Source organism: Oncorhynchus clarkii, chromosome 6 (genome assembly GCF_045791955.1).
Source record: "Oncorhynchus clarkii lewisi isolate Uvic-CL-2024 chromosome 6, UVic_Ocla_1.0, whole genome shotgun sequence".
Classification (NCBI taxonomy): Eukaryota; Metazoa; Chordata; class Actinopteri; order Salmoniformes; family Salmonidae; genus Oncorhynchus; species Oncorhynchus clarkii.
The window spans coordinates 81,061,396-81,078,502 of NC_092152.1; the positions used below are offsets into that span (position 1 = coordinate 81,061,396).

The window sequence follows — 17,107 nt, forward strand, 5'->3', positions numbered from 1 at the left end:
AGTGTGGGGAGTGGTGGTGGGGGTAGTGTGGGGGTGGTGGTGGTGGTGGTGGTATTGTGGGGGGTGGTGGTGGTGGTGGTGGTAGTGTGGGGGGTTAAAATGTGTGGGGGGTGGTGGTGTTGATGGTGGTAGTGTGGGGGTGGTGGTGGTGGTGGTAGTGTGGGGGGTGGTGGTGGTGGTGGTGGTAGTGTGGGGGGTTAAAATGTGTGGGGGGTGGTGGTGTTGATGGTGGTAGTGTGGGGGGTGGTGGTGGTGGTGGTAGTGTGGGGGGTGGTGGTGGGGGTAGTGTGGGGGGTGGTGGTGGTGGTGGTGTGTGGAGTGGTGGTGGTGGTGGTATTGTGGGGGGTGGTGGTGTGGGGTAGTGTGGGGGGTGGTGGTGGTGGTGGTAGTGTGGGGGGTGGTGGTGGTGGTGGTATTGTGGGGGGTGGTGGTGGTGGTAGTGTGGGGGGTTAAAATGTGTGGGGGGTGGTGGTGTTGATGGTGGTAGTGTGGGGGGTGGTGGTGGTGGTGGTGTGGGGGGTGGTGGTGGTGGTAGTAGTGTGGGGGGTGGTGGTGGTGGTGGTAGTGTGGGGGGTGGTGGTGGGGGTAGTTTGGGGGGTGGTGGTGGTGGTAGTGTGGGGGGGTGGTGGTGTGGGGGGTGGTGGTGTTGATGGTGGTAGTGTGGGGGGTGGTGGTAGTGTGGGGGGTGGTGGTGTGGGGGGTGGTGGTGTTGATGGTGGTAGTGTGGGGGGTGGTGATAGTGTGGGGGTGGTGGTGGTAGTGTGGGGGGTGGTTGTGGTGGTAGTGTGGGGGGTGGTAGTGGTAGTGTGGGGGGTGGTGGTGGTGGTAGTGTGGGTGGTGGTGGTGGTGGTGGTAGTGTGGGGGGGTGGTAGTGTGGGGGGTGGTGGTGTTGATGGTGGTGGTGGTGGTAGTGTGGGGGGTGGTGGTGGTGGTGGTGGTGGTAGTGTGGGGGGTGGTGGTGGTAGTGTGGGGGGTGGTGGTGGTAGTGTGGGGGGTGGTTGTGGTGGTAGTGTGGGGGGTGGTGGTGGTAGTGTGGGGGGTGGTGGTGTTGGTAGTGTGGGGGGTGGTGGTGGTGGTAGTGTGGGGGGGTGGTGGTGTGGGGGGTGGTGGTGTTGATGGTGGTAGTGTGGGGGGTGGTGGTAGTGTGGGGGGTGGTGGTGTGGGGGGTGGTGGTGTTGATGGTGGTAGTGTGGGGGGTGGTGATAGTGTGGGGGTGGTGGTGGTAGTGTGGGGGGTGGTTGTGGTGGTAGTGTGGGGGGTGGTAGTGGTAGTGTGGGGGGTGGTGGTGGTGGTAGTGTGGGGGGTGGTGGTGGTGGCAGTGTGGGTGGTGGTGGTGGTGGTGGTAGTGTGGGGGGGTGGTAGTGTGGGGGGTGGTGGTGTTGATGGTGGTAGTGTGGGGAGTGGTGGTAGTGTGGGGGTGGTGGTGGTGGTAGTGTGGGGGGTGGTTGTGGTGGTAGTGTGGGGGGGTGGTGGTTGTAGTGTGGGGGTGGTGGTGGTAGTGTGGGGGGTGGTGGTGGTGGTAGTGTGGGGGGATGGTAGTGTGGGGGGGTGGTGGTGGTAGTGTGGGGGGTGGTGGTTGTGGTGGTAGTGTGGGGGGGTGGTGGTTTTAGTGTGGGGGTGGTGGTGGTAGTGTGGGGGGTGGTGGTGGTAGTGTGGGGGTGGTGGTGGTGGTGGTAGTGTGGGGGGTGGTGGTGGTGGTAGTGTGGGGGGGTGGTGGTGTGGGGGGTGGTGGTGTTGATGGTGGTAGTGTGGGGGGTGGTGGTAGTGTGGGGGGTGGTGGTGTGGGGGGTGGTGGTGTTGATGGTGGTAGTGTGGGGGGTGGTGGTAGTGTGGGGGGTGGTGGTGGTGGTAGTGTGGGGGGTGGTGGTGGTGGTAGTGTGGGGGGGTGGTGGTGGTAGTGTGGGGGGTGGTGGTGGTAGTGTGGGGGGTGGTGGTGGTAGTGTGGGGGTGGTGGTGGTGGTGGTAGTGTGGGGGGTGGTGGTGGTGGTAGTGTGGGGGGTGGTGGTGGTGGTGGTGGTGGTGGTAGTGTGGGGGGTGGTGGTGGTGGTAGTGTGGGGGGTGGTGGTGGTGGTGGTAGTGTGGGGGGGTGGTGGTGGTGGTAGTGGTGTGGGGGGTGGTGGTGGTAGTGTGGGGGGTGGTGGTGGTGGTAGTGTGGGGGGTGGGGGTGGTGGTGGTGGTAGTGTGGAAGGGTGGTGGTGGTGGTGGTAGTAGTGTGGGGGGTGGTGGTGGTGGTGGTAGTGTGGGGGGTGGTGGTGGTGGTGTGGGGGGTGGTGGTGGTGGTAGTGTGGGGGGTGGTGGTGGTGGTGGTGGTGGTAGTGTGGGGGGTAGTGGTAGTGTGCGGGGTGGTGGTGGTGGTAGTGTGGGGCGTGGTGGTGGTGGTGGTAGTGTGGGGGGTGGTGGTGGTAGTGTGGGGGGTGGTGGTGGTGGTAGTGTGCGGGGTGGTGGTGGTGGTGGTATTGTGGGGGGTGGTGGTGGTGGTGGTAGTGTGGGGGTGGTGGTGGTGGTGGTGGTAGTGTGGGGGGTGGTGGTGGTGGTGGTGGTGGTAGTGTGGGGGGTGGTGGTGGTAGTGTGGGGGGTGGTGGTGGTAGTGTGGGGGGTGGTTGTGGTGGTAGTGTGGGGGGTGGTGGTGGTAGTGTGGGGGGTGGTGGTGGTGGTAGTGTGGGGGGTGGTGGTGGTGGTAGTGTGGGGGGGTGGTGGTGTGGGGGGTGGTAGTGTTGATGGTGGTAGTGTGGGGGGTGGTGGTAGTGTGGGGGGTGGTGGTGTGGGGGGTGGTGGTGTTGATGGTGGTAGTGTGGGGGGTGGTGATAGTGTGGGGGTGGTGGTGGTAGTGTGGGGGGTGGTTGTGGTGGTAGTGTGGGGGGTGGTAGTGGTAGTGTGGGGGGTGGTGGTGGTGGTAGTGTGGGGGGTGGTGGTGGTGGTAGTGTGGGTGGTGGTGGTGGTGGTGGTAGTGTGGGGGGGTGGTAGTGTGGCTGGTGGTGGTGTTGATGGTGGTAGTGTGGGGAGTGGTGGTAGTGTGGGGGTGGTGGTGGTGGTAGTGTGGGGGGTGGTTGTGGTGGTAGTGTGGGGGGGTGGTGGTTGTAGTGTGGGGGTGGTGGTGGTAGTGTGGGGGGTGGTGGTGGTGGTAGTGTGGGGGGGTGGTGGTGTGGGGGGTGGTGGTGTTGATGGTGGTAGTGTGGGGGGTGGTGGTAGTGTGGGGGGTGGTGGTGTGGGGGGTGGTGGTGTTGATGGTGGTAGTGTGGGGGGTGGTGGTAGTGTGGGGGGTGGTGGTGGTGGTAGTGTGGGGGGTGGTTGTGGTGGTAGTGTGGGGGGGTGGTGGTGGTAGTGTGGGGGGTGGTGGTGGTGGTAGTGTGGGGGGTGGTGGTGGTAGTGTGGGGGTGGTGGTGGTGGTGGTAGTGTGGGGGGTGGTGGTGGTGGTAGTGTGGGGGGGTGGTGGTGTGGGGGGTGGTGGTGGTGGTAGTGTGGGGGGGTGGTGGTGGTAGTGTGGGGGGTGGTGGTTGTGGTGGTAGTGTGGGGGGGTGGTGGTTGTAGTGTGGGGGTGGTGGTGGTAGTGTGGGGGGTGGTGGTGGTAGTGTGGGGGTGGTGGTGGTGGTGGTAGTGTGGGGGGTGGTGGTGGTGGTAGTGTGGGGGGGTGGTGGTGTGGGGGGTGGTGGTGTTGATGGTGGTAGTGTGGGGGGTGGTGGTAGTGTGGGGGGTGGTGGTGTGGGGGGTGGTGGTGTTGATGGTGGTAGTGTGGGGGGTGGTGGTAGTGTGGGGGGTGGTGGTGGTGGTAGTGTGGGGGGTGGTGGTGGTGGTAGTGTGGGGGGGTGGTGGTGGTAGTGTGGGGGGTGGTGGTGGTGGTGGTAGTGTGGGGGGTGGTGGTGGTAGTGTGGGGGTGGTGGTGGTGGTGGTAGTGTGGGGGGTGGTGGTGGTGGTAGTGTGGGGGGGTGGTGGTGTGGGGGGTGGTGGTGGTGGTAGTGTGGGGGGGTGGTGGTGGTAGTGTGGGGGTGGTGGTGGTGGTGGTAGTGTGGGGGGTGGTGGTGGTGGTAGTGTGGGGGGTGGTGGTAGTGCGGGGGGTGGTGGTGGTGGTGTGGGGGTGGTGGTGGTGGTGGTAGTGTGGGGGGTGGTGGTGGTGGTAGTGTGGGGGGGTGGTGGTGTGGGGGGTGGTGGTGGTGGTGGTGTGGGGGGTGGTGGTGTTGATGGTGGTAGTGTGGGGGGTGGTGGTGGTAGTGTGAGGGTGGTGGTGGTGGTGGTAGTGTGGGGGGTGGTGGTGGTGGTAGTGTGGGGGAGTGGTGGTGTGGGGGGTGGTGGTGGTGGTGGTGTGGGGGGTGGTGGTGTTGATGGTGGTAGTGTGGGGGGTGGTGGTAGTGCGGGGGGTGGTGGTGGTGGTGTGGGGGGTGGTGGTGGTGGTAGTGTGGGGGGGTGGTGGTGTGGGGGGTGGTGGTGGTGTGGGGGTGGTGGTGGTGGTAGTGTGGGGGGTGGTGGTGGTGGTAGTGTGGGGGGGTGGTGGTGTGGGGGGTGGTGGTGTTGATGGTGGTAGTGTGGGGGGGGGGGTGGTAGTGTGGGGGGTGGTGGTGGTGGTAGTGTGGGGGGTGGTGGTGGTGGTGGTAGTGTGGGGAGTGGTGGTGGTGGTGGTAGTGTGGGGGGTGGTGGTGGTGGTGGTAGTGTGGGGGGTGGTGGTGGTAGTGTGGGGGGTGGTGGTGGTGGTAGTAGTGTGGGGGTGGTGTTGGTGGTAGTAGTGTGGGGGGTGGTGGTAGTAGTGTGGGGGGTGGTGGTGGTAGTGTGGTGGGTGGTGGTGGTAGTGTGGGGGGTGGTGGTGTTGGTGGTAGTGTGGGGGTGGTGGTGGTGGTAGTAGTGTGGGGGGCGGTGGTGGTAGTGTGGGGGGTGGTGGTAGTAGTGTGGGGGGTGGTGGTAGTAGTGTGGGGGGTGGTGGTGGTAGTGTGGGGGGTGGTGGTGGTAGTGTGGGGGGTGGTGGTGGTGGTAGTAGTGTGGGGGGTGGTGGTAGTAGTGTGGGGGGTGGTGGTGGTAGTGTGGGGGGTGGTGGTGGTAGTGTGGGGGGTGGTGGTGGTGGTAGTAGTGTGGGGGGTGGTGGTAGTAGTGTGGGGGGTGGTGGTAGTAGTGTGGGGGGTGGTGGTGGTAGTGTGGGGGGTGGTGGTGGTAGTCTGTGGGGGGTGGTGGTGGTGGTAGTGTGGGGGTGGTGGTGGTGGTAGTAGTGTGGGGGGTGGTGGTAGTAGTGTGGGGGGTGGTGGTGGTAGTGTGGGGGGTGGTGGTGGTAGTGTGGGGGGTGGTGGTGGTAGTGTGGGGGGTGGTGGTGGTGGTAGTAGTGTGGGGGGTGGTGGTAGTAGTGTGGGGGGTGGTGGTGGTAGTGTGGGGGGTGGTGGTGGTAGTGTGGGGGGTGGTGGTGGTGGTAGTAGTGTGGGGGGTGGTGGTAGTAGTGTGGGGGGTGGTGGTAGTAGTGTGGGGGGTGGTGGTGGTAGTGTGGGGGGTGGTGGTGGTAGTCTGTGGGGGGTGGTGGTGGTGGTAGTGTGGGGGTGGTGGTGGTGGTAGTAGTGTGGGGGGTGGTGGTAGTAGTGTGGGGGGTGGTGGTGGTAGTGTGGGGGGTGGTGGTAGTAGTGTGGGGGGTTAAAATGTGTGGGGGGTGGTGGTGTTGATGGTGGTAGTGTGGGGGGTGGTGGTGGTGGTGGTGTGGGGGGTGGTGGTGGTGGTAGTAGTGTGGGGGGTGGTGGTGGTGGTGGTAGTGTGGGGGGTGGTGGTGGGGGTAGTTTGGGGGGTGGTGGTGGTGGTAGTGTGGGGGGGTGGTGGTGTGGGGGGTGGTGGTGTTGATGGTGGTAGTGTGGGGGGTGGTGGTAGTGTGGGGGGTGGTGGTGTGGGGGGTGGTGGTGTTGATGGTGGTAGTGTGGGGGGTGGTGATAGTGTGGGGGTGGTGGTGGTAGTGTGGGGGGTGGTTGTGGTGGTAGTGTGGGGGGTGGTAGTGGTAGTGTGGGGGGTGGTGGTGGTGGTAGTGTGGGTGGTGGTGGTGGTGGTGGTAGTGTGGGGGGGTGGTAGTGTGGGGGGTGGTGGTGTTGATGGTGGTGGTGGTGGTAGTGTGGGGGGTGGTGGTGGTGGTGGTGGTGGTAGTGTGGGGGGTGGTGGTGGTAGTGTGGGGGGTGGTGGTGGTAGTGTGGGGGGTGGTTGTGGTGGTAGTGTGGGGGGTGGTGGTGGTGGTAGTGTGGGGGGTGGTGGTGGTGGTAGTGTGGGGGGGTGGTGGTGTGGGGGGTGGTGGTGTTGATGGTGGTAGAGTGGGGGGTGGTGGTAGTGTGGGGGGTGGTGGTGTGGGGGGTGGTGGTGTTGATGGTGGTAGTGTGGGGGGTGGTGATAGTGTGGGGGTGGTGGTGGTAGTGTGGGGGGTGGTTGTGGTGGTAGTGTGGGGGGTGGTAGTGGTAGTGTGGGGGGTGGTGGTGGTGGTAGTGTGGGGGGTGGTGGTGGTGGTAGTGTGGGTGGTGGTGGTGGTGGTGGTAGTGTGGGGGGGTGGTAGTGTGGGGGGTGGTGGTGTTGATGGTGGTAGTGTGGGGAGTGGTGGTAGTGTGGGGGTGGTGGTGGTGGTAGTGTGGGGGGTGGTTGTGGTGGTAGTGTGGGGGGGTGGTGGTTGTAGTGTGGGGGTGGTGGTGGTAGTGTGGGGGTGGTGGTGGTAGTGTGGGGGGTGGTGGTGGTGGTAGTGTGGGGGGATGGTAGTGTGGGGGGGTGGTGGTGGTAGTGTGGGGGGTGGTGGTTGTGGTGGTAGTGTGGGGGGGTGGTGGTTGTAGTGTGGGGGTGGTGGTGGTAGTGTGGGGGGTGGTGGTGGTAGTGTGGGGGTGGTGGTGGTGGTGGTAGTGTGGGGGGTGGTGGTGGTGGTAGTGTGGGGGGGTGGTGGTGTGGGGGGTGGTGGTGTTGATGGTGGTAGTGTGGGGGGTGGTGGTAGTGTGGGGGGTGGTGGTGTGGGGGGTGGTGGTGTTGATGGTGGTAGTGTGGGGGGTGGTGGTAGTGTGGGGGGTGGTGGTGGTGGTAGTGTGGGGGGTGGTGGTGGTGGTAGTGTGGGGGGGTGGTGGTGGTAGTGTGGGGGGTGGTGGTGGTAGTGTGGGGGGTGGTGGTGGTAGTGTGGGGGTGGTGGTGGTGGTGGTAGTGTGGGGGGTGGTGGTGGTGGTAGTGTGGGGGGTGGTGGTGGTGGTGGTGGTGGTGGTAGTGTGGGGGGTGGTGGTGGTGGTAGTGTGGGGGGTGGTGGTGGTGGTGGTAGTGTGGGGGGGTGGTGGTGGTGGTAGTGGTGTGGGGGGTGGTGGTGGTAGTGTGGGGGGTGGTGGTGGTGGTAGTGTGGGGGGTGGGGGTGGTGGTGGTGGTAGTGTGGAAGGGTGGTGGTGGTGGTGGTAGTAGTGTGGGGGGTGGTGGTGGTGGTGGTAGTGTGGGGGGTGGTGGTGGTGGTGTGGGGGGTGGTGGTGGTGGTAGTGTGGGGGGTGGTGGTGGTGGTAGTGTGGGGGGTAGTGGTAGTGTGCGGGGTGGTGGTGGTGGTAGTGTGGGGCGTGGTGGTGGTGGTGGTAGTGTGGGGGGTGGTGGTGGTAGTGTGGGGGGTGGTGGTGGTGGTAGTGTGCGGGGTGGTGGTGGTGGTGGTATTGTGGGGGGTGGTGGTGGTGGTGGTAGTGTGGGGGTGGTGGTGGTGGTGGTGGTAGTGTGGGGGGTGGTGGTGGTGGTGGTGGTGGTAGTGTGGGGGGTGGTGGTGGTAGTGTGGGGGGTGGTGGTGGTAGTGTGGGGGGTGGTTGTGGTGGTAGTGTGGGGGGTGGTGGTGGTAGTGTGGGGGGTGGTGGTGGTGGTAGTGTGGGGGGTGGTGGTGGTGGTAGTGTGGGGGGGTGGTGGTGTGGGGGGTGGTAGTGTTGATGGTGGTAGTGTGGGGGGTGGTGGTAGTGTGGGGGGTGGTGGTGTGGGGGGTGGTGGTGTTGATGGTGGTAGTGTGGGGGGTGGTGATAGTGTGGGGGTGGTGGTGGTAGTGTGGGGGGTGGTTGTGGTGGTAGTGTGGGGGGTGGTAGTGGTAGTGTGGGGGGTGGTGGTGGTGGTAGTGTGGGGGGTGGTGGTGGTGGTAGTGTGGGTGGTGGTGGTGGTGGTGGTAGTGTGGGGGGGTGGTAGTGTGGCTGGTGGTGGTGTTGATGGTGGTAGTGTGGGGAGTGGTGGTAGTGTGGGGGTGGTGGTGGTGGTAGTGTGGGGGGTGGTTGTGGTGGTAGTGTGGGGGGGTGGTGGTTGTAGTGTGGGGGTGGTGGTGGTAGTGTGGGGGGTGGTGGTGGTGGTAGTGTGGGGGGGTGGTGGTGTGGGGGGTGGTGGTGTTGATGGTGGTAGTGTGGGGGGTGGTGGTAGTGTGGGGGGTGGTGGTGTGGGGGGTGGTGGTGTTGATGGTGGTAGTGTGGGGGGTGGTGGTAGTGTGGGGGGTGGTGGTGGTGGTAGTGTGGGGGGTGGTTGTGGTGGTAGTGTGGGGGGGTGGTGGTGGTAGTGTGGGGGGTGGTGGTGGTGGTAGTGTGGGGGGTGGTGGTGGTAGTGTGGGGGTGGTGGTGGTGGTGGTAGTGTGGGGGGTGGTGGTGGTGGTAGTGTGGGGGGGTGGTGGTGTGGGGGGTGGTGGTGGTGGTAGTGTGGGGGGGTGGTGGTGGTAGTGTGGGGGGTGGTGGTTGTGGTGGTAGTGTGGGGGGGTGGTGGTTATAGTGTGGGGGTGGTGGTGGTAGTGTGGGGGGTGGTGGTGGTAGTGTGGGGGTGGTGGTGGTGGTGGTAGTGTGGGGGGTGGTGGTGGTGGTAGTGTGGGGGGGTGGTGGTGTGGGGGGTGGTGGTGTTGATGGTGGTAGTGTGGGGGGTGGTGGTAGTGTGGGGGGTGGTGGTGTGGGGGGTGGTGGTGTTGATGGTGGTAGTGTGGGGGGTGGTGGTAGTGTGGGGGGTGGTGGTGGTGGTAGTGTGGGGGGTGGTGGTGGTGGTAGTGTGGGGGGGTGGTGGTGGTAGTGTGGGGGGTGGTGGTGGTAGTGTGGGGGGTGGTGGTGGTAGTGTGGGGGTGGTGGTGGTGGTGGTAGTGTGGGGGGTGGTGGTGGTGGTAGTGTGGGGGGGTGGTGGTGTGGGGGGTGGTGGTGGTGGTAGTGTGGGGGGGTGGTGGTGGTAGTGTGGGGGTGGTGGTGGTGGTGGTAGTGTGGGGGGTGGTGGTGGTGGTAGTGTGGGGGGGTGGTGGTGTGGGGGGTGGTGGTGGTGGTAGTGTGGGGGGGTGGTGGTGTTGATGGTGGTAGTGTGGGGGGTGGTGGTAGTGCGGGGGGTGGTGGTGGTGGTGTGGGGGTGGTGGTGGTGGTGGTAGTGTGGGGGGTGGTGGTGGTGGTAGTGTGGGGGGGTGGTGGTGTGGGGGGTGGTGGTGGTGGTGGTGTGGGGGGTGGTGGTGTTGATGGTGGTAGTGTGGGGGGTGGTGGTGGTAGTGTGAGGGTGGTGGTGGTGGTGGTAGTGTGGGGGGTGGTGGTGGTGGTAGTGTGGGGGGGTGGTGGTGTGGGGGGTGGTGGTGGTGGTGGTGTGGGGGGTGGTGGTGTTGATGGTGGTAGTGTGGGGGGTGGTGGTAGTGCGGGGGGTGGTGGTGGTGGTGTGGGGGGTGGTGGTGGTGGTAGTGTGGGGGGGTGGTGGTGGTGGTGGTGTGGGGTTGGTGGTGGTGGTAGTGTGGGGGGTGGTGGTGGTGGTAGTGTGGGGGGGTGGTGGGGTGGTGGTGTGGGGGGTGGTGGTGTTGATGGTGGTAGTGTGGGGGGGGGGTGGTAGTGTGGGGGGTGGTGGTGGTGGTAGTGTGGGGGGTGGTGGTGGTGGTGGTAGTGTGGGGAGTGGTGGTGGTGGTGGTAGTGTGGGGGGTGGTGGTGGTGGTGGTAGTGTGGGGGGTGGTGGTGGTAGTGTGGGGGGTGGTGGTGGTGGTAGTAGTGTGGGGGTGGTGTTGGTGGTAGTAGTGTGGGGGGTGGTGGTAGTAGTGTGGGGGGTGGTGGTGGTAGTGTGGTGGGTGGTGGTGGTAGTGTGGGGGGTGGTGGTGTTGGTGGTAGTGTGGGGGTGGTGGTGGTGGTAGTAGTGTGGGGGGCGGTGGTGGTAGTGTGGGGGGTGGTGGTAGTAGTGTGGGGGGTGGTGGTAGTAGTGTGGGGGGTGGTGGTGGTAGTGTGGGGGGTGGTGGTGGTAGTGTGGGGGGTGGTGGTGGTGGTAGTAGTGTGGGGGGTGGTGGTAGTAGTGTGGGGGGTGGTGGTGGTAGTGTGGGGGGTGGTGGTGGTAGTGTGGGGGGTGGTGGTGGTGGTAGTAGTGTGGGGGGTGGTGGTAGTAGTGTGGGGGGTGGTGGTAGTAGTGTGGGGGGTGGTGGTGGTAGTGTGGGGGGTGGTGGTGGTAGTGTGGGGGGTGGTGGTGGTGGTAGTGTGGGGGTGGTGGTGGTGGTAGTAGTGTGGGGGGTGGTGGTAGTAGTGTGGGGGGTGGTGGTGGTAGTGTGGGGGGTGGTGGTAGTAGTGTGGGGGGTGGTGGTAGTAGTGTGGGGGGTGGTGGTGGTAGTGTGGGGGGTGGTGGTGGTAGTGTGGGGGGTGGTGGTGGTGGTAGTAGTGTGGGGGGTGGTGGTAGTAGTGTGGGGGGTAGTGGTGGTAGTGTGGGGGGTGGTGGTAGTAGTGTGGGGGGTGGTGGTGGTAGTGTGGGGGGTGGTGGTAGTAGTGTGGGGGGCGGTGGTGGTAGTAGTGTGGGGGGTGGTGGTAGTAGTTTGGGGGGTGGTGGTAGTAGTGTGGGGGGTGGTGGTAGTAGTGTGGGGGGTGGTGGTAGTAGTGTGGGGGGTGGTGGTAGTAGTGTGGGGGGTGGTGGTGGTAGTGTGGGGGTGGTGGTGGTGGTGTGTTTCTATATGTTACATGTTGATAGATTTGACTGGTAAGGGAGGGCTCTCTCTCAGTATTCTACCATTGGGTGCTTTTTATTTGTGCTGTTTTGGGAAAGTGATGAGTTGCACTCCATTGGTCCATGCAAATTGCATCCTGGTCCCAGCAATATAATGAACACCACCTGTTATTATTTTACTCAATAACATAAAAGTAGCTCAAGATGATCTGGGGAAGCCTGTGCCGCAAACACTCTACTCAAGTATCTCTTCAGTCGTCCTTATTCAATCTGTCTGAGTCTATTGCCAATGTGTATGAATCAGCAGTGAGACAATAGTTTTGCACAGACAGTGTGCTATGAATGTGCTGGGGAATGCAAGTCACGAGTGGAAAAGGCTGTGATGATGTCACCAAGTGGATAAGGCTGTGATGATGTCACCAAGGAGATAACGCTGTGATGATGTCAACAAGTGGATGAGGCTGTGTTGATGTCACCAGTGGATACGGCTATGAAGATGTCACCAAGGAGATAACGCTGTGTTGATGTCACCAGTGGATAAGGCTATGATGATGTCACCAGTGGATGAGGTATGGACAGGTGGAATCAACCAATCACCACATCTGACAGGGACAGGGGGGCCCTTAGGTAAATGCTAAATCATGCTAAATTGTTCTACGAGGGAGCAGAAAAGGACTTCATTTTTCACAGTGCTGCAGGAGAACAAGCATGGAATGAGGATTGGTTCTGGTGAAGTTTAGACTATGAAACAGATAAAGGGATTGTTTTTGGAGCATCTTGTGACCCTGAACTCAAGGTTCTGATCCTTCTCACCATCAACAAAGTGATTCCTGTTATCTTTGGCTTCTCATTCCTGGTTGGGCTGGTGTGTTGTTGTGACTACCACTGGACCTATTTTTTTGAGTTTCTTTAGCTGAGTCAAGACAAACAGCAGCTTGGTGTTATCATCACAGCCTTATCCATTTTGGTGACATCATCACAGCATAGATGCGGTAAAGAGGTCAATCGAACTCGACCAAAACAATGGAATTCCCATGGAAACGCATGGGGAAAGGGTTGTGGGGGAAAGATCCAGTATCTCACATTATGTTGAGGTAAAAATCTGAATATAATGCTTCTATGGATGTCAACCCCAACACATGTTCATGTCATCGTCACCAATCAACCAATCAATTACAGTTAAAAATGACTACCACCACCGATTAACCTGCTTATACGAACAGGAGTTAGCGTTTTGCATTCTTCTAAAACTGAAAATAAACAACTTCTTCATCTTATGCAACAAAAACAGCCAAATATATCCAACTCGGACTTAAGTAACCACATTGTGGGCCTGTAACAACATATAAATCATGAAAGATGTGCCTCCCGAGTGGCTCAGTGGTCTAAGGCTCTGCATCGCAGTGCTAGCTGTGCCACTAGAGATTCTGGGTTTGACTCCAGGCTCTGTCTCAGTGGTCCAGTGCTAGCTGTGCCACTAGAGATTCTGGGTTTGACTCCAGGCTCTGTCTCAGTGGTCCAGTGCTAGCTGTGCCACTAGAGATTCTGGGTTTGAGTCCAGGCCCTGTCTCAGTGGTCCAGTGCTAGCTGTGCCACTAGAGATTCTGGGTTTGAGTCCAGGCCCTGTCTCAGTGGTCCAGTGCTAGCTGTGCCACTAGAGATTCTGGGTTTGACTCCAGGCTCTGTCTCAGTGGTCCAGTGCTAGCTGTGCCACTAGAGATTCTGGGTTTGACTCCAGGCTCTGTCTCAGTGGTCCAGTGCTAGCTGTGCCACTAGAGATTCTGGGTTTGAGTCCAGGCCCTGTCTCAGTAGTCCAGTGCTAGCTGTGCCACTAGAGATTCTGGGTTTTACTCCAGGCTCTGTCTCAGTGGTCCAGTGCTAGCTGTGCCACTAGAGATTCTGGGTTTTACTCCGGGCTCTGTCTCAGTGGTCCAGTGCTAGCTGTGCCACTAGAGATTCTGGGTTTGACTCCAGGCTCTGTCTCAGTGGTCCAGTGCTAGCTGTGCCACTAGAGATTCTGGGTTTGACTCCAGGCTCTGTCTCTGTGGTCCAGTGCTAGCTGTGCCACTAGAGATTCTGGGTTTGAGTCCAGGCTCTGTCTCAGTGGTCCAGTGCTAGCTGTGCCACTAGAGATTCTGGGTTCTAATAATCATTATTATTCAGTTCTAATTCAGTTCTAATCTATTCCATTCCATTCCATTCTATTCAGTTCTAATCTATTCCATTCCATTCAGTTCTAATCTATTCCATTCCATTCCGTTCTAATCCATTCCATTCTATTCTATTCAGTTCTAATCTATTCCATTCCATTCTATTCCATTCCATTCTATTCAGTTCTAATCTATTCCATTCTATTCAGTTCTAATCCATTCCATTCCATTCTATTCAATTCTAATCTATTCTATTCCATTCCATTCAGTTCTAATCTATTCTATTCTATTCAATCCAGTTCTAATCTATTCCATTCTATTCAGTTCTAATCTATTCCATTCCATTCTATTCCATTCCATTCTCTTCAGTTCTAATCCATTCCATTCTATTCCATTCCATTCTATTCAGTTCTAATCTATTCCATTCCATTCGTTCTAATCTAATCTATTCCATTCTATTCAGTTCTAATCTATTCCATTCCATTCCGTTCTAATCCATTCCATTCTATTCTATTCAGTTCTAATCTATTCCATTCCATTCTATTCAGTTCTAATCTATTCCATTCCATTCTATTCCATTCCATTCTATTCAGTTCTAATCTATTCCATTCTATTCAGTTCTAATCCATTCCATTCCATTCTATTCCATTCCATTCCATTCAGTTCTAATCTAATCTATTCCATTCTATTCAGTTCTAATCTATTCCATTCCATTCCGTTCTAATTCATTCCATTCTATTCTATTCAGTTCTAATCTATTCCATTCCATTCTATTCCATTCCATTCTATTCCATTCCATTCTATTCAGTTCTATTCTATTCCATTCCATTCTATTCAGTTCTAATCTATTCCATTCCATTCAGTTCTAATCTATTCCATTCCGTTCTATTCAGTTCTAATCTATTCCATTCCATTCTATTCAGTTCTAATCTATTCCATTCCATTCTATTCCATTCCATTCTATTCTATTCCATTCCATTCAGTTCTAATCTAATCTATTCCATTCCGTTCTAATCCATTCCATTATATTCTATTCAGTTCTAATCTATTCCATTCCATTCTATTCCATTCCATTCTATTCAGTTCTAATCTATTCCATTCTATTCAGTTCTAATCCATTCCATTCCATTCTATTCCATTCCATTCCATTCAGTTCTAATCTAATCTATTCCATTCCATTCAGTTCTAATATATTCCATTCCGTTCTATTCAGTTCTAATCTATTCCATTCCATTCTATTCAGTTCTAATCTATTCCATTCCATTCTATTCCATTCCATTCTATTCTATTCCATTCCATTCAGTTCTAATCTAATCTATTCCATTCTATTCAGTTCTAATCTATTCCATTCCATTCCGTTCTAATTCATTCCATTCTATTCTATTCAGTTCTAATCTATTCCATTCCATTCTATTCCATTCCATTCTATTCAGTTCTATTCTATTCCATTCCATTCTATTCCATTCCATTCTATTCAGTTCTATTCTATTCCATTCCATTCCATTCAGTTCTAATCTATTCCATTCCGTTCTATTCACTTCTAATCTATTCCATTCCATTCTATTCAGTTCTAATCTATTCCATTCTATTCAGTTCTAATCTATTCCATTCCATTCTATTCCATTCCATTCTATTCAGTTCTAATCCATTCCATTCTATTCCATTCCATTCCATTCTATTCAGTTCTAATCTATTCCATTCCATTCAGTTCTAATCTAATCCATTCCATTATATTCTATTCAGTTCTAATCTATTCCATTCCATTATATTCCATTCCATTCTATTCAGTTCTAATCTATTCCATTCCATTCTATTCAGTTCTAATCTATTCCATTCTATTCAGTTCTAATCTATTCCATTCCGTTATATTCAGTTCTAATCTATTCCATTCCATTCTATTCAGTTCTAATCTATTCCATTCCATTCTATTCCATTCCATTCTATTCAGTTCTAATCTATTCCATTCTATTCAGTTCTAATCTATTCCATTCCGTTCTAATCCATTCCATTCTATTCTATTCAGTTCTAATCTATTACATTCCATTCTATTCCATTCCATTCTATTCAGTTCTAATCTATTCCATTCTATTCAGTTCTAATCCATTCCATTCCATTCTATTCAATTCTAATCTATTCTATTCCATTCCATTCAGTTCTAATCTATTCTATTCCATTCCATTCAGTTCTAATCTATTCCATTCCATTCTATTCAGTTCTAATCTATTATATTCCATTCCATTCAGTTCTAATCTATTCTATTCCATTCCATTCAGTTCTAATCTATTCCATTCCATTCTATTCAGTTCTAATCTATTCTATTCCATTCCATTCCATTCAGTTCTAATCTAATCTATTCCATTCAGTTCGAATCTATTCCATTCCATTCCATTCTATTCAGTTCTAATCTATTCTATTCCAGTCCATTATATTCAGTTCTAATCTATTATATTATATCACATCATACATGGCAGACCACAGCTGAGCTTCACCACAACTCTTATAACCCTGCCTCTTAAAGTCAGAACGTTGTCATTTGTAATGTAAAAGCCCCCAAACTGCCCCTGAATTCCCCCTAGCTGCCCTCAACTATCCCTTTAACTAGAGATGCTTGTCAACATCCACAGTACGATAACAGAAAACATGGGAAGAAGACTTTAGGCATTTGTGTAGTGCATTACGATGGTGAGGGTTTTATAAAGGTCTAGCCAACATCAAAGTAGAACATACAGTAAACTAAAATGAGGTAAGGAGATAACGCCGTGGTAACATCATTGTCTCATCCAGAACAGCATTAAGGATTTTACCCACAGGGCCAATTCACTCATAATAGTCTTATGGAAAGATATCAGGGAAATTCCTTTAACGTAGACAAAAGAAGAGGTAAAAATACCATTCCTGAATAAATTGCTGTGATTCAACTGATAATAATCTGAGGTCAACGGATCTCAGGAAAGAGCTTCAAGACAAGAATACTAGAGTAAATGTATTCCTGAAATATCTCCCCTCTCTATATTTAACTGAATAACAATAGTCTGACGTGAATGGAGCTCAGCTACTAGCCAGTCACATCCTCTCTCCTCTGCAGGAGCACAATAGGCTTATCCAGCTCAATAACATCACATCTGATTGGCTCAACACAAAACAAGTAGTTTAAACGGTAGATATATTCCTATGACACCCTCTGTATGGGTGAGGTGTGTATGTGACTTTAGTACCTCTTGCGTATGTCTGAGTTGAGGGTCTTCTTGTTGGCGGTGCCGTCCTGGTGCAGGGCCTTCTCCAGGGAGAGGGAGAGGGGGGCTTCCCGGATGGGCAGGGGCAGCATCAGGGTGTCCTGGGTCACAGGGAGGGTCTCTCCCTCCCCACCCTGCACCCGGCCCAGGTGCTGCTTGGCATAGTCAAAACCCTGGACAGGCTGTAGGGAGGACGAAGGGGGGAGAGAGATGAGTGGAAACAGGTGAGTGATGGATGCAAGGTTTCTGTCTCAATGGCCATCTAAATGGCACACACGCGCGCACACACACACACACACACACACACACACACACACACACACACACACACGGTCAGCATATTATGTATACACAGACAGAGACAAACGCACATTTAAAGAGACATACTAAACTTGTGAAGGTGATAAATGACCTTTTAATGGTGTCAGACCAAGGCTCTGCATCTGTCCTCGTGCTCCCAGACCTTAATGCTGCTTTTGATACCATCGATCACCACATTCTTTTGGAGAGATTGGAAACCCAAATTGGTCTACACAGACAAGTTCTGGCCTGGTTTAGATCTTATCTGTCGGGAAGATTTTAGTTTGTCTCTATGAATGGTTTGTCCTCAAATCAACTGTAAATTTCAGTGTTCCTCAAGGCTCCATTTTATGACCACTATTGTTTTCACTATATATTTTACCTCTAGGTGATGTCATTCGGAAACATAATGTTAACTTTCACTGCTATACAGACGACACACAGCTGTACATTTCGATGAAACATGGTGAAGCCCCAAAATTACCCTCCTTGGAAGCCTATGTTTCAGACATAAGGAAGTGGATGGCGGCAAATTGTCTACTTTTAAACCTGAGCAAAACAGAGATGCTTGTTCTAGGTCCCAAGAAAGAGATCTTCTGTTGA

General features: G+C 55.8%; 1 protein-coding gene across 1 annotated transcript in view; it reads right to left on the bottom strand.

Annotated features, from left to right (window-relative positions):
• LOC139411701 (KIAA1549-like b) overlaps positions 1–17,107 on the bottom strand; it is a 129,750-nt gene that overhangs the window by 23,722 nt on the left and 88,921 nt on the right. The window contains exon 12 of the mRNA XM_071158353.1: positions 16,187–16,386. Within this exon, the coding sequence (XP_071014454.1) occupies positions 16,187–16,386 (200 nt within the window). The remainder of the gene's footprint in view (positions 1–16,186; positions 16,387–17,107) is intronic.